The sequence below is a fragment of the Lagopus leucura genome, unplaced genomic scaffold (genome assembly GCF_019238085.1).
Source record: "Lagopus leucura isolate 7727_CA_CO unplaced genomic scaffold, USGS_WTPT01 Super-Scaffold_100022, whole genome shotgun sequence".
Lineage (NCBI taxonomy): Eukaryota > Metazoa > Chordata > Aves > Galliformes > Phasianidae > Lagopus > Lagopus leucura.
In genome coordinates this window covers 4,283,682-4,306,569 of record NW_024962275.1, presented here as the reverse complement: position 1 = coordinate 4,306,569, position 22,888 = coordinate 4,283,682, and the positions used below count along the sequence as shown (strand labels likewise).

The 22,888-nt window shown below is 54.0% G+C and overlaps 2 protein-coding genes and 1 long non-coding RNA gene across 3 annotated transcripts; 2 read left to right on the top strand and 1 right to left on the bottom strand.

Moving 5' to 3' along the window:
* Window positions 1-9,509, bottom strand: FAM78A (family with sequence similarity 78 member A). The gene is made up of 2 exons (XM_042879176.1): window positions 8,430-9,509; window positions 1-3,685 (listed from the first exon to the last, which is right to left on the bottom strand). Exons 1-2 carry the CDS (start codon window positions 8,690-8,692, stop codon window positions 3,157-3,159), a joined length of 792 nt encoding a protein of 263 aa, XP_042735110.1. The 5' UTR covers window positions 8,693-9,509; the 3' UTR covers window positions 1-3,156.
* A 1,086-nt stretch (window positions 9,510-10,595) lies between these two features.
* Window positions 10,596-12,889, top strand: LOC122184244. The gene is made up of 2 exons (XR_006180512.1): window positions 10,596-10,891; window positions 11,010-12,889. It is a non-coding gene; the product is annotated as an uncharacterized LOC122184244 (long non-coding RNA).
* A 426-nt stretch (window positions 12,890-13,315) lies between these two features.
* PLPP7 (phospholipid phosphatase 7 (inactive)) lies at window positions 13,316-22,550 on the top strand. The gene is made up of 2 exons (XM_042879290.1): window positions 13,316-14,407; window positions 21,713-22,550. Exons 1-2 carry the CDS (start codon window positions 13,957-13,959, stop codon window positions 22,075-22,077), a joined length of 816 nt encoding a protein of 271 aa, XP_042735224.1. The 5' UTR covers window positions 13,316-13,956; the 3' UTR covers window positions 22,078-22,550.
* Window positions 22,551-22,888: the final 338 nt, after the last annotated feature.

Sequence of the window (22,888 nt, the reverse complement as noted above, 5' to 3'; positions counted from 1 at the left end):
TTTGAAAACTTCATTTTATTTTTCCGTCTGTTATAAAAGCAGGGTTTTGTTTTTACATCGCCATGAGTGTCCAGACTTGGTACATCGTGGTTTTGTTTTCACAGTATCTCTGCAAGACCAAGGACAAGTCTTATTGCTGTGCCTCACCCCTCGCCTTCCCAGGGCCGTGCAGAATGAATGGGCCAACCCACCTCCCCTTCTCCCGCACTGCTCTGACTCTGGGTTTGCTCTGCTGGGCTCCTGACCCTGGTGCTGCTGGCAGTGGTGAGGCAGCGCGGTGCTCCATCCCCTTCCCAGGGCATCCTTTCTAGTTTTGCTGCAGAATGCTGCCAGAGCAGCAGCTTGCTTTCCTGGATGGATGCCCTGGGTCCCCATCCCACTCCCCAGCTGTCACCCAGCGGTGCCGGCAGCACCCACCCCTTCCAGCCACCCTTCCTTTCAGATACAGCCCATCTGTCCTCGTCAGTTTCGCAATGAAGCAGCATTGGAAAAATATCGTTTGTAACCACAAAGCATGGGATCTCACCAGAGGCAGCAGCACTTTCTATGCTGGGTGTGGTGGTGCGGATGGAGGTGGAGGGAGGCATGGTCCAAACCAGGCACGGGATAAAGGCATTCTTTGGGGAGGGAGAGGTCCATGCAAAGCTGACCCAAAGTGAAGGTTGGATTTTATATTTGCTGCTCAGCTGGGTCCGTTCAGTGCAACAGGACAACTTAGCCAGGAGGTCGGTATGGAATTGCATGGGTGCATCCAGTCCACCAGGTAGAGGGAGAAGGAAACAGATGTACTCGATGTGCTGGGAGAAACTGAGTCCAACACGAAGCAAAGTGGAAAAGGACAAAGGTGTTCCCTGAATGTGATTTTTTTGGTGACTGAGAATAAATCTTTCCTTGGAATTCCTTTGTGCAGCTAATTAAGACAACTGGGCCCCGTTTGTTCGACCCATGCTGACATCAGTGAGAACTGTAAGTACTCAGCACCTGGAGACAAAGTGAATACCAGACATAAATACCCCTTCTGCTCCCCCCCGCCGGTCTGCCTGGAGCAGCAGCAGAGGTGTGTGCAAGTGTTACCAGCAATCGCCCACAGCTCCCGTTTTGTCCTCTTCTGCATGTATTGCCTAGGAGAAAAGACAGCCAAGTCCTGAGGGCTGTGCCTGTGGAGCTGTAGTTGGGATCCGAATCCGTGTAAGAAAATGGAATTTAATAGAGAGTGACTGTGCAAGTCAAAGCCTCCCTAGCTTCGTCCTTGATCGTCCCAAAGCCTAGATGTAGGCAACCTTTGGCTGATGGGTTTGAGGTTGATCCAGTCCAGTTGTTTGCAAGCTGCTTGTGATGTCAGACTGCCTACCTGTAGGGTCTCCCAGCGGAGGGGGAGAGCAGCTCTGCAGCACAGGGAGGAGGGCAGCCTGCTGGGGGGGCACGCTGCAGGGACCCCACGTCCACGTTTGCTGGTTTGAGGCGGCTGTGGGGCGTGCTTTCCCCACGCAGGGGAGATGCTGAACCTGTTGCCATAATAGACGGCGTGGCTTTGGAGAAGCGAAGGAGGAGAAATTCTTGTTGTGTGGGAGGAGGAGGTGGCAATAGCAGCGAATGGTGCTCCCCCATGGGAGAACCTTCTGAGCAGCGAGCGTGGGACCGAGACCTGCTCGGACCAGCTCTGCAGGGCCGGGAGCATCTGCAGCTGGGCTCTGCTCAGCCCCAGCTCTGGAGGCGCGTTGTGAATAAGAGGAAGAAACGTTATCTCACAGAAAGCGCTGCCACAGGCGCCCCCTCCCCCCTGAGAGCAACCTTCCCACACCCCCTTCCTCTGCAGAAACACAGCTGCTATCTCTGAAGCCATCTGGATGAGGTTCTTGCTGAAACCCAGGTTTTGGCTCCTGCTCCAAATGCACTTTTCTTGACTGGAGGATCTACACCCGAGATGTGGGTCTTCCCTGCTTCCCGCCCCGTGCAGGATCCTTGGCTACGTAACCAAACGGGCACGGTCTCACCCCGGTCCTGGAAGTTGTGTAGATCATGAGGTCATTGGGAAGAAAAATACCTACGAACCCCAACGTGATTCGTTACCGTAGGAAGAAGAGTTTTTCGTAGCTTTTGTCTCTAGTGTTTGCTAGGAACGGTGCCTGCTGGGCTCAGACACGGCCGTTCCTGAACTGTGGATATTGCTGGGTAGACGCAGCGGATGGATCTGCCCTCGCTTACACCCGTGTGTCTCGATGCCTCCGCACACAGTGGTGACCCCGAGGCTGCAGCTGCTGGCTCTGCCCATCAGAGCATCCCGTGGTACAACGCCGAGAAGTGCAAATGGGGTGAGCTCCATTCCTCCTGCCGAGCGGGGAGACGGCCGCGGAGCTCCATCCGACAGCAGTTTGTTTGCATTGCTTTGAAACCGAGATGATTTCCGAGCTTCCTCAATTGAAAACCAGGAAGGTTTTTCTTCTGATGGTGCTTCTTCCAATCCCGTGCCCTTTTCGTTTGCCTGTGACGTGCTGACCATCTCCTCCTCGCTCCGAAGCTCTTTTCCCACAAGCTCTGTAGAAAGGACATTCTGCCCGGTGGTGTTTTTGTTGTTGTTGTTGTTGTTTTCAGACGTAGCTTTAAGGCAAAAGTTTGGCAATGCAAAGCAAAGTCTACATAAGGCCGCATGACTTGGATTTGCAACTCAGAACCTTACAGCTTAAAAAAGAAAAATCCTTATCTTAAATAGTTGACTTGTTGCCCCAGGAACTTCTGTTCTCAACCGAAAAGGAGAAGGAAAAAAAAAAAAACAACAACAAAAGACTCTTGAAATCCCAAATAAAATGCTCTTATTGTCGTGGGCAGTCTGGGCAAGCTAATGAGACTGAAGTTCAAACAGGAACTGAAAGAGGGAAGAGAACAAAAAAAGCAATACTGGTAGACATCAGTGTTCATTCCTTCCCTTAGGAATCCAGTGGTGAGACAGACCCCGGCCCGAGGTCTCCTCTGTAGCTTTAGCACAGTGAAATCCGTCCCAATGGGAGAAGGTAGAATGGTTGCATTTGTTGAATGACTAAAAAGTGCATTTTTGATTTTGCTCAGATTATACGTGTTTATTCTAACACCTAAGTGATTGTTTCGCTTTGTTTCCAGTTACGTTTTCTCCCTTTCAGTGCCGGGACGCCAGGTTTGTTACTATCGGTGCTTGGGAGGTATCACCACGAGCGGCGCTCCGTCCTTTGGCCTCCACATGAGTACCTGAGCATCGTTGGCATTGGGTTTGACAAGGGCACTGGGTGGTATTGGCTCATTCTTGCTGAGGACCTGGGGCTGCTCCTGAGCCGAGGGCTCCTGCAGCTTGGCACGCTGCCCCAGGGGTCTGCTGGGGTTCACCTCTATGCCCAGCCTCATCCTCCATTTGATAGTCTGCAAGGTCACCATCTCGTTGGTGGCCGTGTTGGTGGCCACCAGCCAGGTGGTGAAGCTTTGATCCCGGTGGATGCTGGTCAGCTTGGCCACGTTGCTCTCGCTGACGGGCACTGCCCACGTCACGCTCGGGTAGAAGTTGTCGTTCATGCTGATGTTGAACTTGGACTCCTTCTTTGTGGGACCCACGATGGTGCAGGTTTCTGTCGTGTTTCCGTACCAGGGATAGTTCACTCCGTCCGAGTCGCTGATGGCCTGGATTTTACCCTCCAGTAGATCTGGAAGCTCCCAACTTGACCTGCAAAACCAACAAATTACGGATAACACGTTAATGAATTCATTCAGAAACATGCAGGACTTCAAGGAAGGAGAGGAATGAGTTGGGAATGCACTCCTGTTCGGCTCTTATTGGGTCTTATCGCTCTCATGCAGGAATCACAGAGTCACAAAGGCTGGAGAAGACCTCTAGGATCCCCAACCCCAGCTCACCACACCGTGCCCATCGACACATCCCTCAGTGCCACATCTCCACAGGGCTGGAACACCTGCAGTGATGGTGAGCCCACCATCCCCTGGGCAGCTGTGCCAGTGCAGCACTGCTCTTTCAGATAAGTTTTTCCTAACATCCAACCTGAAAGAAGACCTTTTCTATGCCACTCATAACAATGAGGACCCTTTCCAGGACTCGGTTTGCCCACAGAGCTGCCTCCCTCCCCCCACAGGCTCCCATTTCCCCTCGCTGCTCTGATGCTGTGCCCATGCTTGCAGTCGTGCCCTTTCATCCTGGCCAAGCTGCGGTCCCTCCCCGCTGACTGCATGATGCTGGAAGTGTAACCCATCTCTCTACAGCCCAGGAAGGACCCAGTTCAAAGGCCGGGATGATGTTACAGTAATCAGAGAAACAGAGGTCAGCAGGGTGCTAACGCCGCCCCATCCCTGCGCCGGTGGCACTGCGCCGTGCGCCAGCCTGATGGAAAGGTCAGCCAAGAAGGGAGAGCAGCCCTCTGCCATCCCACAGTGCCGGCACACAGGAGCTCCTGGGGTGCTTGGGGACACATTGCTCCTCTCCCATGGCTGGGACTGACGTAACCATCTCACAAGGCTGATTGCTAATTAGTTAACGACCGTGAAGCGCCAACGTGTTTGTAATCACCGGCTCATTCGGCACTGCACTACACACGTCTGGCAGTCGCTGCCTGATTCCCCGTGGGATCACTTAATGGTTTTCGTGGGTACCTGAACAAATCTGCAGGTGCAGGATGGGATCTGGGGTCAGAACCACAGTGCTGGGCTGCGTGGATGTGGATGTGCGGATATGGGATGCGGCATCGGCTGCTGCAGCCTTCTGCTCCCTGCAGCCAGCAGGCAGAGGGAGTCCTTTCCCTGGAAGTCAGCGTGAACCTGCAGCAGCCAGAAGGACCCCCAGCAGCCCTGCTACAGCCAGGGATGCTCGCTCATTTCCCCTCCAACCCAGAGCCATCCCAAGGGATGCACACCGGAGGACACGGCTCAGCAGGCTGCTCCCTGCAGCCCTGAAGCACGCAGGAGGTTGAATTCAGGCTCTCCTTCCCTTTCAGCAGTGGTTTTAGGGTTGCTGTCCAGGTGCCTGGTTCTCATCATGACTGCAGCCCGGGGCTGAGATGTGACGATGTCCAGAAGGGTCACAGCTGTGACACGAAGGTCACATGGAGGCTGTGTGGCTGGGAAGGTGCCAGGCTGGGCTGTGAAGAGCAGAGGCTGCAGTGGTTGCTGCTGTTGGCTGCCCTGCTGCCAGCACACCTCCTGTCTGCGCTCAGTAATGCGGCAGTGGTGCTGGAAAGAATGCAATGGAACGATCTTCAGCTGCATCAGCACCTTTCTGGGATGGTGTTGAGCCAAGGGAAGGCCAGAAAGTGCCCAGTAAACGCTTTGCTGACAACAGCAGGAAAGGCACCATCCTCTCTGTTTCACAGGTCTGCTGTGGCCGTCGGCTCCAACACCGCTACGTTCTGGGCTGTAATTCTGTCACTCCCGCTGCTCTGAAACCTTCAATCACAATGAGCATCACCAGAGACCAAACCCCTCACAACAAACATCCTCGTGCTACCAGGAGAGGCACTCTGCCCAGCAGCAGCCCTAGGATAACCCTTATAAATCAGCCACGGCGTTCCATAAGAGCACCAAAGGCTTTTCCTCCAGCCCGGCGCATGTGGGAGAATTACTCTCACCACAGAGAGGTGCCCACTAACGTGCAGTGATGGCACGGCGCTGCCCGGCTGTCCCAGTGATTCTCAGGGCAGGAAATCTACCTGCAGCTCCTTGAGATTTGCAGCTGGTCCCATTCAAACCGCATTATTTCTCGCTCTGTTTTGCATACCACCATCTGCGCTGCTCCTTGCACGTCTCCATGGAGATGAAGAAGCAGGACTGGGCGATGCTGGTTCTGCTGGAGCTGGGTCCTGCAGGTCAGAACCCCACGGCCCAGCACTGAGGATGCCACGTGGCACAGCAGCATCCTGTCCTGGTGCTTGGAGTGAGCCTTGCCTGGTGACAGCAGCACTGGGATGAAGGGGGGGGGGGGGGTTCCCCAAATCTGCATGCAGAGAGGAGACAGAGTGTTTCCGTTTCCTCCTGCCCAGGCTGTTGTGCTCCTGGCAGTGTGAGCCACCAGCAAAATAACCCCAGCATTTACGTGTGGTTGAAGCTTTCGTTATTTTTCTCTCCATACGCCTAAAAACGCTTTTATCTGGCCAAAAAATCATCAGTTCCACTTTAAAAGCACGTGTCAAACTGATGCCCTCTGCATCCAACACCCGTGCACTGAGCCTGATGCACAGCTCCATCTGCTCGGCTGTTCCTCACTGCTCTGTCCCAGCACTGGGGGCTGCTGCAAGCGCTGCTGTTGGGGTTGGCCCCAACCTCATTTGGAGTCCTGGGTTTGCTGCCACCACAGAGATGAAGGAAAAAAAAAAAAAAGAAGAGAAAAATGGTTGTTCCAGCGGCATCCCTTCGTGGAAAGCTGGGATGAATGGCACAAAGCAATGCAGCTCCATAGAGGTCGGGGTATTACAATGGCTGACAGCCACAGGGAGGGCAAAACCTGCACAGAGATCTTCCAGAGTGTGTTCTAATGGCACGAAGCAGCCTTTCAGCCCTTACTTAGGGCTGTCAGATGGTGGCACACCATCCTGGTTACATCTGCACTGCTCCTCCGTATCAGCCCAATGAGCCTCCCAGGGAAACATCTCTCTGCTTCCCTGGCTTTCTGGATAATGGCTCTCCCACACATCTGCAGCTCTTCATTCTGACTGCCTGCTCACAGCAAACTTTGGCCCGCAGCTCTCAAAGCAACGCATCCTGGGGAGACTGCACCACATCCTGCTTTACCAACGGGGGAACTCAGGGGCAGAGCAGTCAGACAGCTCAGGGGGGGTGTGGGGTGAGCAGCAGAGGCACGTTGGTCCCCTGCCTGCTCCTTCTGCTGTGGCAGATGTGAGCTGCACTTGGGGACATCCCCACGTCCCCCTGCAGCTGCTCACTAAAGGCTGCTGGTTCCTATGTGAGAATTACACCTGCAAATCCCCACAGCCTGGAATTGGGGATGTCTGAGCAACAAATTGTCCTTGCTATAGAAGGGTTTGAAGCTAAAAAGCCCACAGCTTTCAGGCCTGCTGTAAGTACTTCTAAAATCAAGATAAGCTCAGCTGCTCTCTTCCTGCTGCCAGCGTTGGCCAGGTGCTGCAGTTTGCACCTCCAGGCGCTTTCTGTGTGAGCAGAGAGGACGTGAGGACAGGAGTCTGTCCCTCAGGGCTGCTCCTTGGTGCGCCCTTCCCCGTGCTCTGCGTCTCCCTGCATGCATTTGCTCATGTCTGAGCTGCCCAACCCGTGCCTGCAGCTGGGCAGGAATGAAGGGCTGCGGATGCTCAGGCCTCCAGGAGGGCACTGCGCTGTGTCCGAATTTCTCCTCTCCAGCCCTACCTTCCCACTCTCTCCCTCAACCCTCCCCACGCAGGCCAAGCCAGCATCACCCCCCCAGCCCCCCCAGGATCATCAGAAGGGCAGCAGCTCTCACTCCTCCATCCTCCCTCCGTGCTCCCAGAGCCGAGCAGCGCCCACAGCCCCCGCTGCACCCAGCTCTGCTCTCCAAGCTCAGGCACTGCAGGGTTGCGCTGCCGGCACCATGAGTTGCAGAATTGCAGCTCCATGGAGGCACGCAGAGCTGCTGCCGGCTGCACTGTGGGCCAAAGCCTGCAACGAGCAGAGCGCCGGCGGAGGGCTGCGGGGGGGGCTGACTGCTCACAGCAGGGAGGTGACATTTCCATTTGACTCATTCGAGTCTCACTGTGACTGTCTGACCGCTAACACGGGGCTTTTGGAGTGCAAACAGCCCCTCCGTTCCTCCCACCTCCCGTACATATATATGCTTATTCCCACTCCTATAGATATGTATGCCTATTCCCACTCTTCCAATTACCCCAAAGGAAGCCAATGTCTTTGTTTTTTAACCCTGCCCCAAGGTGATGTAGTGTTACCCCCTGGCTAAACCCATCTCAGGGCTGCCTGCAGCCAAGAGCATTCCAAGCAGGTTCCCCTACGCCATCCCCGTGCCCCCGGTGCACTGGTAGCAACACTGCAGCACAGCAGCACGGGGCTGGGAGCAGCCACAAGTGTCAGCCTCAGGGCTGCCCCGGGGTGCCTCAATGCGCAGTGCGCGATGGGGGGATGCAGGGGGCTGCCCTTTGTAGGAGGGCTGGCTCCGGGGCTTGGCTCTCTGGTGCTGCTCCTGGTTCGCCAGCAGCACGTTTTTCTGAGCGTGTTCCCATCAGAAAGACAAGGACACCCACTGCTTTAAAAGGTGCAGGCACCAGCTCGCTCGCTATTTCAAAGCATAGGAGAAAGTCCTGCTAAGTTTCACAGAAGCCAGCTTCTAGCATCAACCCAACCGTGCCGTTGGCTCATCCCAGCCAGGCCGTGGCTCCCTGCTCTTCCCCCTCACCTCACAAATGCCCACACACACACACACACACACATGCACGTGCTCTGGAACGACTTCTATGACTTACATTCCCTGGTCCCCGTAGTGATTGTAGAATTCCATGTGGCTGCACGCCTGGATCCAGCCCACGATCCACGTCTCCTTCTTGGGGATGGGGGGCACCAACACCTGCGCCGAGGCGCGGAAGTGCGGGGTGCGGTAACGCAGGACCACGCTGGAGGACTCGTCGATGCTGGTGGGGATGGGATCGATGGAGGCTTTGACTTCAATCACCGAAATACTTTCCCGGAAAACTTTGGATTTGCAGCTAATGCTCTGAATACAGCCCATGGCATACCCGGAATACAGTCCGACGCAGCTCCTCGGGTACTCCAGCAATCCTGGGGAATATTAGGCATTGAAATTATCGGGTGCGAGATCAATTACAGATCTTGGTGCGTAACCTCACAAGTGGTATCCATAGGATAGAAAATTCATCGCGCAGAGCCTTGCCGTGGTGCCTTCATGTGCTGCCCGTCCTACAAACGCCGCTCCTGCCCTGGAGGTTCGCTGTGCTCCACGAGCCAAAGGGCCTTGCAAATTGTTCCCCTTTTAATGACCCTTTAAATCTCTCGCTCGGTCTTTAGGTTAGAAAAAAAAAAAAAAAGTCTCTCGAGTTCAATAAATCCCGGTGCTGCTTTAGCTGATATATTTAGTCCTTCCTTTGCTCAGATGCGGTCTGTCATTCCCCGTCAGGCGTGGGGCCGGCCGGCATTTCCCTTTATTCTTTGGATGAAAAGCAGAATGTTGATAGACACATCTATATAAATAATGAAATAGTTTGGAGCCCCAGCTTGTCACAACCGGTGTGGATTTCCACTTCCTGACTCGCAGTTGTTCACAACTTCCTTTCGCACAAAATTACAATAATAACAGAAAGAAGAAAAAAAAAATATATATATATATATATATAAAATAATAAATAAATAACCCGGCACCAAACCTCAAACCCGACGGGTGGAGAAAAAGCGACAAAGTGCGTTTTGGAGCTTCCTCCGCCGTCTGGTTGGCTGTTTTTTCCTCGTTAGAAATAGCCGGAGCGCTCCGTGCCGGGGGGCTGCGCGGAGGGCAGCGGCACAACTCAACACCCCGCACCCCCCCTCCGCGCTGCCCCCCCCCGCCCCCCCGGGGCCGCTCAGCAGCGCACAATCGCCGCCCGTCACATCCCCGGCGGCGGCGGGGCGGGTTGGGGGGGAACCCCGCGGTCCCCCTTCCTCCTCTTCCTCTTCCTTGAAGCGAGCGCTGTCCGCAGCCGTCCGACCTTCCTCCCGCTCCTCCTCCTCCTCCTCTTCGCTCTCAGCCGGCGGCGCTCATGGGGCCGCCCCGCACCCGCGTGCGTTCCGCGGGGAGCAGCTCCGGGCCGCGGCCGTGCGCCGAGCGCTGCGCGGGGGCGCCGAGCGGCGGTGGCGGCGGAGGGGGGGGTGGAAGGAGGGAGGGGGGGGGTTGGGGTGGAGGCTCCTGCGCGCTGCCGTGCGATCGGTGAGAGATTTTTATTTATTTATTTATTTGATTTCTTCGCTTCTTCTCTGCTAAATGCCCGCGGAGGTGAGAGAAGCAGAATCGGTGCCTCCGCCTCTCGGCTGTCGCAAGCTTCCTCTCTCGCAATACATTCACGCATACGGGAACGACGCCGGTTCCCCCCCACCACCCCCCCCTTTCCTCCCCCCCCCCCCGCGGGGTTCCAGCCTTTAACCGCGGGGGGGGGCGGGGGGGGGGGGGGGGGGGGGGGGCACCCGCAGCAACCGCAACGTTTCGGCCGGGTCAAACTTTGCGGCAAAGTGACCCGAGCCCCGGCCCCGCGCGGCTCCGACCGCAGCCCCGCAGCCACATCGCGCTCCGGAGCGCAGCGCAGCGCAGCGGCTCTCCGTGCCCCGCACCGCCCGCCCTGCAGCGCTCAGCCCCATCCCTCCCCCTGCATTTCGCTTTTAAACTGCAGCTGTTGAAGCTAAACCTCCTTTGCAGAAACAGCATTTCCTCCCACGTGGCCGTGAATTGTGGGTAATGTAGTTTTTGTACAAATAAAGGGTAGGGGCTTTTTCCTCCTTCGTCATCTTCCTTTTTTTTTTTTTCTTTTTCTTTTTTTCTTTCTTCCCTCCTTCCTCCCTTCTTTTGTTACCTCCTCCCCTCCTTCTTTTCTTCCTTCCTTCCCTCTTTCTCTCCTTCCCTTCCCCCCTCCTTCCTTCCTTCCTTTCTTCTTTCCCTCTCTCTCTCCCTCTTTTCCACCCTTCCTCCCTTCCTTCCTTCCCTCCTTTGCTTTTTCTCAGCTCAGATGCAATGTGTTTTCTCACAGTATTGGTGAAGGTTTTTCTCCCAGCTGGTCGATTCACTGAAGGGATGCTCTCCAAACCTGCAGCCCTGGTTCAAGCAATGGGAACGCAAAGCTCTCTGAGCAGCAGCTGGGGCAGGCAATGGGAGAGCCAGAGGCCGCAGTGCGCTGGGTACTGAGGATAACTTTAGGAGTCGGTGCCACCCAGCAGAGCTCAGCACCAGGTGTGCACACATTGGGCAATAGCTGCTGTGTGCTGAGCGTCGCACACCTACCTTGATGCTCTCCTGAAGGGGAAACCCCCTGCGCTGAGAGCCAAGAATTATTTTGCGCTGCTCGCAGTGCTGCACGGCTGCCTGGAGCTGAGGAAACTCCTGTTACTCCTTCGTGCCCCGCGCTCACTGCAGACTCAGCACCTTGCAACAGCAAACTCAGCATTTTCCAATATCTGTGCGCTTCTTGTCTGGCCTCCAGCAAAGATGGGAGCCACGAGGTGCTCCTGGCGAGGGAATGCCACAGGCAGGGCAGATTCCCTCCTGCTGCTCCTGCTGGCTCTGAGGTCCTGGGGTGCTCCTGCCCATGCGTGCCTGGGAGCTCTGCTCCGTCCCTGTGCACCTTGCAGCTGGGTGCTGCCCTTCCATGCAGGGTGTGCACCGAAGACCTTTGTGCCAATGATGTGGCAGGGAGTGCAACCATTGCCGTGTATTGTTACGTTGTTCTTCCTATGTTTCTCAGAACGTCAGCTAAATATTTACCTGCTTGAAACTTCTCAGGATGTCTGTGAAGGGTGCCGTTACCAGCCTTGAAACAGAGGGAAAAACTAAGAATGAGTCCAGGAGGTGCAGGAAAGAATGAAATGAGCATCTCCCAATGAAAAATCCAGTTTCTTCAGCAACCTCCAGAAGGTGCTGAAATACTTTGACATTTTCCAAGACTCTTTCACACCTTTCAAACAAGCTTGTCACAGTTTCTCAGAGCATTATGAATTTGGTGAAGCTGCATGTTCTGAGATCCCAGCTCCTCTCTAGTTTCACCCCTGCTTTGCTTCAACTTGGCATTCTCCCATGTTCTGGTCGACTAGGAAATGGCATTATCTCACTCTAATTAAATCAGCTTTTCATCTTCAGCTGGAGTTTGCTTCAGTGTTGGCCACGCCTGCCTCCGCTGCTCCGGTCAGTGTGATTGAATCACTGTGCCTCATGCAGAGTGGTTGCTGTGCCTTGCTGGTGGAGTTGTTTTTTGAGGCCAAGTACCAGCTGGGAGGAGCTGGTGATGCTGGGGGTTGCTTTCCTTCCACTGTGCGCTTGATGCTCCATCCATCACTGCCCTGCAGTGTGGTCCCATCAGCCTCGTGCTTTCCAGGCTTGCTGAAAGGCAGATTCTCCTTTCCTATGAAAGAGAACAGCCCCACTGATGGGACACTGCTGCTCTCCTCTCCTGCTCTGCTCTCACCACGAGCAGCGCGTGCTTCCTTCACGCCTGTCACATTCTGGCCCCAGTGTGTGCCATGCAGAGCAAAGCCCCACATCCACGAACGTGTCAGAGGACAGACAGGCACCAGATGAAAGCAGCTCCCAGTGCTTGCAGAGTATTTTTTCCCAGTGACACCTCCCGAGGAACGTGCTCAGTAATAGCTCAGCATCCCCAGCAGGGGAGGGGACAAGAGGTGACGAGCCAAGCTGCTCTATTTCTGCAGGTTCCTGGCCACCATCACATTAACTCTTTGCACACAGATGCTTGCAAGGAGCCTTGCACCACAGCAGCCCTGCAGCAGGTGGCATCGAGGTGTCCTCGTGGGCTGCCTCAACCCCAACAGAAATTCCTGAGGTGGAAGGAGCTGCACTGATGTGTTGGGAAGGAGGGGAAGAGCTCTTCCCGCAGCCCACAGGCGCTGTCACATGCTCGAGATAGGCTCCTGGAGGATGTGATTCAGAAATAAGTTGATGTGTGTTATTTTCCTTTGATTCATAAGCAAAACCCAAGAGGGAGTGAGGACTCCAGCACGGATTTGCTGGCCCAGCATGGCAGTGTGGGTGTCAGATGGGCACAGTGTGCGGCTCAGCTCGAGGATTTGGAGAACCACAGACAAGAAGCACAAAGTTCTGCTTGCTGCCTCACAAAGCCAAGAACCACCTTTAATTTAGCACTCAGGCTCTGCTGTACATTTTGTATAAGGCTTTTAAAGAGACACGGGTGCTGTTTCACAGTGTTACCCATACTAACACTGACCTTTATGACTCCTCATTCCTATGGGGAAGCAGCAGCACGGATCCAGGAGCGGTGCCCATTCTGCTGCCTGGTGCCACGCTCACCTTCCCCACCTCCCTCTGCGGGACCCCAGGACTGCAGCGCTGCCATGCTGGGGCTGATGCCACCACTGCTGTGTGCAGCTCAGGGACGGGCTCTGCTGTCACCTGCTCTGAGCGCGGGGTCTGCGATGCGATGCGGGATGACACGGCAGAAAGGCGTGCTGTATTTAGGGCACGCTCAGCGCCGGGGGCAGGGGGATGGGAATTCATTAGCAGCGCAGTGTCTCTTTTAATCAGAAGGTGCTGCTCGGCTGGGGCGGGAGGCAGGGCAGCGATGGATGCCGTGCCAGGGAGGGGATGGGGCTGGGGGTGTTTGCAAGGCGTTCACATCAGGGAGAGGGAAATGTTATTGAGAGTGCCCCTGTGGGGAGGAGAGACAGAACAGAGCGGGCCGGGAGGGATCCAGGTTGTGCCCTTTGCAGGGTAGTCACTGAGTGATGCCCAGTTTGGAGGCTGCACTGACTGCCGCAGTGCTGGTTGCTCCCAGCACTGATGCTCTCTTCCATTGATGATGCTCTGATATTAAAATGTGAATTACACTACCAAAAAAAAAAAACAACAAAAAACCCTAACCAAACTACATTTCCCAGTTTCCCTTGCAGCTCTGGGAAATAAGCTATTGGAAGATTTAAATAGACCAGGCCAGAAGCAACCAACCTTTGGCACAAAGCATTTCCCTCCTCTTCTTCCAATCTATTGGCTGTTTAACCTTTTTCCCTGGCACTGGAGTGGCTGCCAAGCCTGGCATTAATTTTCCTTCCAAGCTTGCTAGGCCCATGAAGTAAACAGCCATGTGCATTCCTTACTCTATATTTAACAGCTGCAGACTGTGCTGGGGGCAACTGCAACAGAGGGGAACCTTTGTAGCTTCCCAAATTCACAGCTCGTGAGGGTGGGCGTGGGGAAGATTTCTGCAGGGAGAAGAGGGATTTCTCTCCTTCCCGGTATTTGCAAAGCAGTTCAGTTAGAGAAAGACTGCAATGCCAGCATCCCAGACTCGGTCCAGAGCGCGAGACAGGAACAATGTCCTCAACAGGGCTGAGTTCCTCTCCTTGAACCAGCCCCCGAAAGGGACCCAGGAGAGCAGGAGCTCGGGCAGGAAGCAGAGCGGCCAAACAGCGGCGGCCGGAACCCAGAACAGCAGCCCCAAGGAGCGGAGGCAATCGCAGCAGCTGCCCGAAGAGGACTGCATGCAGCTCAACCCCTCCTTCAAGGGAATCGCCTTCAACTCCCTGCTGGCCATCGATATCTGCATGTCCAAGCGGCTGGGGGTGTGTGCCAACAGAGCCTCGTCTTGGGGGGGTGCCCGCTCCATGATCAACCTGCTGGGGATAACGGGGCACGGCATCCCCTGGATCGCAGGCACGCTCATCTGCCTGGTGAAGAGCAGCACGCTGGCGGGCCAGGAGGTCCTCATGAACCTGCTGCTAGGTGAGTGGCAAAGCCCCATCCCAACAGGACTGCCCAGCCCCGCTCACAAGGGACGGTGGCACTGGGGCTCCTCCTCTGGCTGCTCCCACCGCGATGTCGCAGTGACCTTTCCGGGGAACGCTGTGCTTATTGGCTGCCTTGGCAGCTTCGTGCTGCTCCTGGGTGCTGGGGGTGATGGATGTTGTCGGTAGGGGTGCAGGGATCCTGGTGGATGGCCATAGCGATAGAGCAGCCCTGCACAAGGCTTGGGTTGGTTTAATAGGGCCAAGAAAGTGTCTGTGAGTGCAGGTGGACGCCAACGGTCATGGTGTTGATTTATAGCCATCAGCCCTGGTGGTTTGTTGAGTTGGGGAAAACATGAATATTGTAAATTTGATATGTGGATCAGAGCCGTAGGAAAATAAACAACAAACATTTCCATCCCCTCTGCTCCTCTTTGAGCGGGCTCAGGCTCCACAGCTCAGCAGCCGCCTGATGGAGTCCTGTCTCGTTTCTTGCTGTGATTTGATCTCACATCCTTCATCCCAGGAGGGCCTTTCTTGCTGCTGTCCTCTTTTCCATGCGCTCATTTCACCTGGTGGCCATGAGCGCAGCTCTGATCTCTCTGGCTCCCCTCTTGGTCCTTTACTTGAGGTCGATCATGGCAGAGCAGCCAATGTCCCAGCCATGACCAGGCCCCACATCTGGGTCCCACATCCAGACCCCTGCCCACCCTGGCTGTCTCCCCCTAGGTCCTCCTCTTCCCTCCCTTCTGCCTTTGGCCTGCAGCCTGGTGATAGTGGCTGTGATCACCCCAAGCTCTTCACCCTCTCCAAAAACAGGCGTGCAGAGCTCGCACTTTCAGTCAGCACAAGGGTTGAAGGCATTAGATTTAGGCCTTTGTTTCTCAAGGAGCACTGTGAAGGGTCACAGCAAGGCTTTATTTCAGCAGTGTGTGCTGTATGGGTGCTGCAGCGCAGCTCAAGTTTTTTTTCCAGAAGTTCATCCTTCAAGGAGGGCAAAGATTGTGCTGAACCAATTTGAAAAGCACAGTTGTAGCTTCCCTGTTCTCCCCTCTGCCTTTGAAGAGGCTGTCCTCGTGCTGTGACATCCAATGAAGGGACGCCATGGTGGGGAGGAAGCCAGAATAGCATCGGCGTGATGCAGGGCCGCCAACGTCAGCACTTCTTCCCCAGGCCGCTCAGTGCTCCGGGTCAAAACCCTCGCTGAGAAAAGAAGCTCCATCTGAAAGGGCACAAGGATGAAATAGGAGGCAGCCAACATCAGCCGGCACAATTTCCAGAGGTCTCTTGACCTGAGAGGCTCCGACAGTTCTGGGGCCTGAAAATCCACCTCTTTGAGTCCAACATATTTGAGATCTTTATGAAGAGTTCACGCCACTTTTGGCTTAAAACCAAGGAAAGCCTTCTTGCTCTTCCATTGCCATCCAGGAGGCCAAATGCAAAGGCAGCTCCAGGCTGCGCTGACCAAGGTGCCTGCAGCCTCCCAGCAGAGCTCTCCAGGCAGCACTTGTGTTGCTCTGCAGAACAGGATCTCTGCAAGCGTGGCCTTGGGTTGATATCTGAGATTGCAGTCAGGAGCTCCTAATATCGGAGCGGCTGCTGCTGGAATGCCTGCATTGCTGATGGATGAAGGAGTTCAGCAGGGGAGCTTGGGGCTCAGACCCCAAGAGGAAAGCATCCCTTTCTGTGTGTGACAGTGCTGCTGCATCTGGCATCCTGGCTCCCTCTCACTGTTGTTTTCCTAGGATTGAAATCCAGCAGGTCAGCAGGGACAGGTCAAAGGGAGAAGGGAAGCTTGCTGGTGCTTTGCTGGGCTCCTGGAAGCAGGGAAGCTGGGGTTGTCTGCAGCACCCCATCTTTACCTCCCCTGGCTCTCCACCCTTCCCCCTGGCTTGCTCAGGGTTTGATACATAGAGCAGAATTTCTGATGCAGTCTCTGGGCAGGCAGCCAGCCCATCATAGAGCACTTGTTTAGGATTTGCAATCAGGCTTTCAAGGCGAGGAGACAGGAGACTGCTGAAATGGGACCAGGAACCTGGCAGGAGCACCACTGCAGATGGAGGGGGGGAACTGCACTGGGGGATCTTGGTAGGATCTGTGCCAAGAAGAGTGGGAGCATTTAGGGTGAGGGCTTCTGACCTCTCTCCCTGGGACACGCCATCCATCCTGACTGCTGATGTTGATTAGCAACCCCCAGCAATGTTTTCCCTCCGCGGTTGTCATCTGTGATGGAATTTATTGATTCTCCTCCTCATCGTAATCTTTTTTCCAGCAAATGCCAAACAGAGAAGCACGATCTCAGCCTGTTACTGAAAAGATGGAAGAAATCGGCTATCTGTGCCCACTGTCAAAATCATTCTGCCAGAATGTGCTTTCAGGAAGACTGCCTTGGTACTGCCAGGCCTGGCTGTGAAGGAGTCAGGAGGAAAGTCTGCTCCCCCTCTGCCTCACTGCAGAAATCAGAGCTTGGGAAAGCTCCCAGCTAAAGCTCGCTTTATCTGTGTGGCACTGTTGGAATTTCAGGGCCAGTCAGGCTGTTCTTTGCAGTCACAAGAATCTCGTGGAAACTGAAATGCTTAGAAAACCATTTGAACCTTGCAACTGGGTTTTCAGAGGGAAAGCAGGTATAAAGCTGTCATCGCTGGAGCTTCTCTAGAACCAGGCAGAAGAGCTGTTGAACTCTTGAGGGAAAGCAGTGCCTTGGTTTCTGGTTCTGATCCATCTGGAGAGAGCGTGGATCCGAACGCAGTGATTCATTGGCTGCTAAGCCAGCAAAGAACGTTTGGATCACTGATCTAACCCACAGCAAAGTACAGGCAATCCCTGAATTTATTCCTGTTCAATTTGCTAAGGGAAAAAACCCAAACACTCAATCAGACGTAAGATTTGGAGTGGCGCTGAACTTGTCAGAACCATTTCTGTATCACAGAATACAGAATGCAGGGGTAGCTGATCTCACAAGTGCATTGCTCTTAGTTTGACTGCTCCCTGCCCTCCGTTGCCTCCGCACACCATTGTCTCTTCAGCTGAATAGCTCTTTTATCCAGCATCCCTTCTGCCTTTCAATATTTTGGACAGTGCTCAAGTCGCCTCTTCACCTCCTATTCATTAAGCTTAACAGACTGATCTCGTTAGACTGATTGTCTTTCCAGATTTGAGCACCTTCATAGAGTAAGGAGGGATGGAATATGGTGATCTACCATAGGGAGGCCAGGACTGTTTCTGCAGGCCTGGAGGTCAGCAAGAATTCAGTCCACGCTCTCCCCGTGGATGCAGATCCAGCATTAGTCCAACTGGGAACAAAGCCATAACACTGTGAGGCACATCGCCCTGCAGAACGGCGACTTCATTCTGAGCCCTATATATATGTATTTATAAATACATACAGAGAGATCTCTGGAGGCCGTCATGCAGCCTCCACACAAGAGCAAACTGCCAGGAAAGTGGTAGTTTAAGGGAAAATGAAGAAAGAAATGCCTTCCCCGGGTCCCTCAAAGACCCTCTGACCCTCCTCTAGCCGTACAGAGGGACTTTGTGTATGGAGCTGCTTTCCTTCGGAATCCACGCAGTGAAGATTCGGATCGTACAGCCCGCTGCTGTTAAAGGTCACCGAGCAGATTAAATGCCCAAGCAGTACAGACAAACTCATCCCACTGAGCCTCGGGGCTCAGCAGCTCAGACCCAGCAGAGAGGACGGGGAGCTGTGCTGGCAGATGGATCAGTCCGGACGCAGCAGAGCTTGCTAAGCTGAGAGCCCCAGAGATGGTTTGGGGCCAGATGTGTCTATTTTTTCCTTTTCATTTTCCCACTGCGAGGCTGGGGATTTTCTGAGCTAGACAGGGCAGATAGCATTTCAGCAGACGAGAGCAGCCCAAGGGTTGGCACCCTGTGTGTGTTCCCTGCTCAGGAACGCTCCCACTCCCTGCATCCATGTCACAGGCCCAGCCTGACATTAAACATTCCTCTTCATCACATCCAGCTGCTAATCTGCCCATCATTTTCCTGCCCTTGGTCCTTTGGTAGGTGCCATCCTTACCCCATACCCCTGGGTGAGTTCAGGCAGCTCCGAGCAGCAAACAGTGCCCAGCTCCCTGCCCCCTTCCCTTCCTCTCCTGCGTGCTTTATGGCAAGTGCATTCTGTTCACTGCAGGGCAGACGTGCAGCCTGCAGTGTCCCTGTGTGCAGAGGACAGTTGGTGACAGGCTGGAGCCCATTTTGCTGTGGCTGCAGCAGACACGGGGGATATTTCCACGGATCTGTGCAAGGTCTCTTTTAGATCCAGGGTTGAGAAGTCCCTGTGGTCAGTCAGCATTGAGGTCAGGTCCTGCCTTTTTGGTTCTGGAGATGGTGTGAGCCCTCAGGGAATTGCAGGAAGCTTAAAATCGAGCAGGCAAAATATTCCCCAGTCTGAATGCAGATTGAAAGAGAAAAGAAGTGCGAGGGTTGCTGAATGGGAAGAGGAGGAATAAACAAGGGAAATGAGTCATGCTCGTGTCTGTCACTCCCGAGCAGCTTCCCATTGCCCCTCTGGGCAGGGACACGAGCTGCTGGCTGCTGTGGAGGACTGAGCAGGGCTGAGCAGGGCTGAGCAGGGCTGAGCAGGGCATCCGTAGGATGGGTGAGCAGCTTTGTCCCCAGCTTCTTGGCAGGAGCAGAAGCAGCGGAGGTGCAGCGGGTGAGCAGCAGGAGCAGGGATGCTGAGCAGGCAGCAGGGCCCAGGCCAGCTTTGGTGCAGAATGGTGATGGAATCAGTCACTGGACTTTTTAATTAATTGCACAGTGCTGATTTCTGCCATTCTTTTCCTTCCCTGTGGCCACTGGACTAGCATGCCTTTGACCCCATAGCCAGAACCCTCTGCTGCTTGTTCAGCCAAAACATAACCTTCCCCAAAACACCACAGTGTCTGATTCAGTGCTTAACTGTGTCGTGCCATCTGTGCCTTTTGTCAGCTCCTGCACCTAATGGTGCCACGTTTGGGGAAGAAAATGCAAGAGAGGGGTTCACTTCCAGAGGAGTGGAGCTCATCTGGAGCAAGGGTGATGATGCTCTGGAACCTGCATCTTTCATTAGTGTCAAGTAGCCAAGGCTGCAAATGGCTCATTTTCCAGGTCAGGGAGCCTCATGCCTGCAGGAGGTTTGGGAAGCTCCTTGCAGAAGCAGTAGGATAGGGCTTGTATGTAATAACTGAACAGCTCCAGTTCAAAGCAAATGTTGGGGGAATTCTAATTGTGGATCAAAAGGAACTATTTCCTAGGGAGGGTGACATGTGGGTTGTTAGTTAGGGGAGTATGGTTAGGTTGTAGTTGGACTTGATGAGCTTGAAGGTCTTTTCCAACCTGAGCAATTCTACAGTTCTATGATCCTGTGTGTCTGAAGTTGGCTGATCTGGAAACAAAGCACCATCAGAGCCAATCTGGGCCCTACGCGTGGCCTCTGACACTGTGGGGCAGGGGTCAAAGCGCTGCTGGCTTAGGGAGCATTGGGCACTGAGCAACTGCCTGGCTTGCCCTGCCTTAAAATGAGCAGGGGATGGGCACGCTGCTCCCACTGAACTCAATTTTTCCTCTGCCACGTGCCTGGGCACAGCAATCAGGCCCTTGTGCACCACGTCATGTGGATCGGGGCTGTGGGAACAGACAAAGCCAAAGGCTTTTTTGGCTTCCTCCTATTTTTCTATCCTCCAGCACTGCACCCAGGCTAGTTTTCAGCTGTGATTTTGATACTTACATCTCTGTAAACACCTCAGCTGGAGCCCACTCGGTCCCCAGGGGATGCTGCCTGGCTCCAGCATGGGCAGGTGATGCCCATGGGCAGCAAGAACAGCCCTTCACCCTGCTGTCACTGCAGCTTGGGCTGGGACAGAAGGGACCTGGCAGGGACAGGACAGCAGCTGCGTCAGCTTCCCTTTGGGGAGAGGGCTGCAGTTGGTTTGGTTTTGCTAAGGCAGTTCTATGGGTTTGTCCTTGTGCTCTGCCTGTGCAGGTTTTACTCCTAATGGGCTCCTAACATGTGGCAGTAGGAGTGAGGCAGATAATTGTTTTTCTTCTCTTATTAATAGATATAAAATGTCTGCCCGGGGGGCTCGCTTTCAGCTCATTGCTGTGCATCTGATGCCAGATGTTGGCTATTTGCTTATCAAGGTGATCTCTGATGCTGAATTGTTGCAGATGGGCAGGGCTCGCTTGTTGGGTTTGCACTGTAAGAAAGTTTTGGATGTTAGCAGTGCTTTCTGTGATCGTATGGGCTTGCAGTGCTTCTCTCAAAACAGGCTTAAGAGAAAATTCTGGATCTTAGAGAAAAAAAAAAAAAAGAATGTGAGAAGTAATGGGTGAGATCAAACCCTTCCTTTGGTGTCTTTGCTGCTTTCAACTCAGTGCTGCCTGTATGTGCATGGAGGAAAAAGCTTAGAAATATGGTGCCTGCTCCCCTAATCTCACCTCTCTGCCTTCTTCACTGCACATGCAACAGCCCCAAGTGTCTGTCTGCTCGATCAGTCCCCCCAAGTTCCCTCCTGTGGTTTTGTCCCCTCCAACCTCCACTCCTCTCGGCCTGAAGGGTGTGTGTGTGCCTGTGTGTGTGTGCTGCAGATGGACGGGTGCTGGTTGCACCCCCAGCTGGGGCTGGGCAGGCTGCTGAGGCTGCTTCCTCATCATGAAGGGAACAGAAAGTGTAGGAGGAAGTACAAAAAAACACTTGACGGAGCACACTTAGGTTTGGTTCTTTTTTTTTTTTTTACTTTTAACAGCACATTAACCCTCCAGTTCTGATGCTAGCATGCCTTCAGATCAGGAAACGCAAGCGAATGAGGCTTTCTGCTTTCTGAACACTGTTTGATGAACATCTGACCTAGCAGTGCTAAAGGTCCATTTTATTCATCCCCTGAATGAAAGGATTATTAAAGCACCTCTGCTCCGACCGCCTCCATGTGCACACCTACACTCCCTGGGCTGCCCTGGTGCATCACCTTTGTCTGGGAAGAAAAAGCAGGAGTTTGGCTGGGAAGTAGAAATGCCAGGAGCATTGGCTGGTGCTAGAGGGATGGAAGGAAGGGAAAGAGGATAAAGTACAGATGGGTGTTGTTCCAGAGCAGTTTGAAAGGTCATTTGGTGCTGAGGGTGCTCTGTGGTTTGTGTTTCTGCACTGCGCGGTGGCGCTGATGGTGCTCAGCTGGGAGGTCAGCTGCCAGCTGGGTGACCTGCAGCTGACGGGCTGAACCTGAGCCTTGTTTTAAGGACAGCGATGACCTTTGTGTGCTCAGCACTGCAAACTGCCCTTGACTTTTGCCTCTGTCTCATTTTACAGCCCTGCTGTTGGACATCATGATCGTGGCCGGGTTGCAGAAGTTGGCCAAGCGCAAGGGTCCGTACGACATCAGCCCCGGGCTCTTGGACTACCTGACCATGGACACCTATGCGTTCCCAGCCGGGCACGCCAGCCGTGCCGCCATGCTCTCCAAGTTCCTACTCAACCACCTGGTCCTGGCCATCCCACTCCGCATCCTGCTGGTCCTTTGGGCTTTCTGCGTTGGCTTTTCCCGCGTTATGATCGGTCGGCACCACATCACAGACGTGCTCTCCGGCTTCGTGTTCGGCTACCTGCAGTTTAGGCTGGTGGAGTTGATATGGATGTCTTCCAACACGTGTCAGATGTTGATATCCATCTGGTGAACGCGGGGGACTCGATGCCTTTCCACCCAAAACTAGCAGATACTTTGAGTCCCCTTCTCCCGGTATTTTTTACCTATTGTTTGTTGGAAACAGTTGTAACTTCCATGAGTAGTGGCGTTTTTTAATGTTGCTTCCCTGCCTGGAAAAGAAAGTTTCTTGCAATGGATTGGGTTTTAGCACCCAATGTTGTTGGCCATGTTCTCAAGCTGTATTTGGACAGCAATCAAATTAAGCTTCACAGGCGAGAGAAATGAGCTCCACCTGCCTCACTGGAATGGTTCACCTCTCACCTGGGTTTGTCCTCAGCGTGGGCAGCGCCTAAGAGCTTCCTGAGGACTCGGCTGTTAACTTTCTGGAGGCTAAAGGATTTTGACCACAGTGCTTTTTCTTTTTGTAAGCCAAGCAACTGTGTCTTGTGCAGAGTCAGGACACTGCTGGCGTTTCACAGATAATAAATAATGGTGAAAATCCTGCCCTGCTTGGTTCTTCTGCTGAGGGAAGGGACAGAGGGCAGCTCGGGGTGGCTCTGAGGTTTGTGCTCACCATGGGGTGTTTATGGGTTGCTTTTTTTTGCCTGCTAAGTGGCAAATACTGCTGCCCATTTTCATCCTGGCAGGGGGCGTTGTGTTGGATGGTGGTGAGTTCACAAAGCAGGTCGAGATGCACAGCTTCTTTTTCCTACCTCTTCACAGCTATGAGTTTATACTCATGCCAAATAATGCTATAGAGGGCAATGCCCAAGGTGAGTCCCCTGCAGCCCTGGATGCTTTCTGGTGCACCCAGCAGGGCAGCAGGAGGCCAGGACCAGGCT

Bases quoted from the DNA above. Each gene is read 5' to 3' on its own strand.
- PLPP7 (XM_042879290.1), top strand. From the start codon at position 13,957: ATGCCAGCATCCCAGACTCGGTCCAGAGCGCGAGACAGGAACAATGTC. The intron at 14,408-21,712 runs GTGAGTGGCAAA...CTCATTTTACAG, and splicing joins CCTCATGAACCTGCTGCTAG to CCCTGCTGTTGGACATCATG.
- FAM78A (XM_042879176.1), bottom strand. From the start codon at position 8,692: ATGGGCTGTATTCAGAGCATTAGCTGCAAATCCAAAGTTTTCCGGGAA. The intron at 3,686-8,429 runs GTAAGTCATAGA...TTGGTTTTGCAG, and splicing joins CACTACGGGGACCAGGGAAT to GTCAAGTTGGGAGCTTCCAG.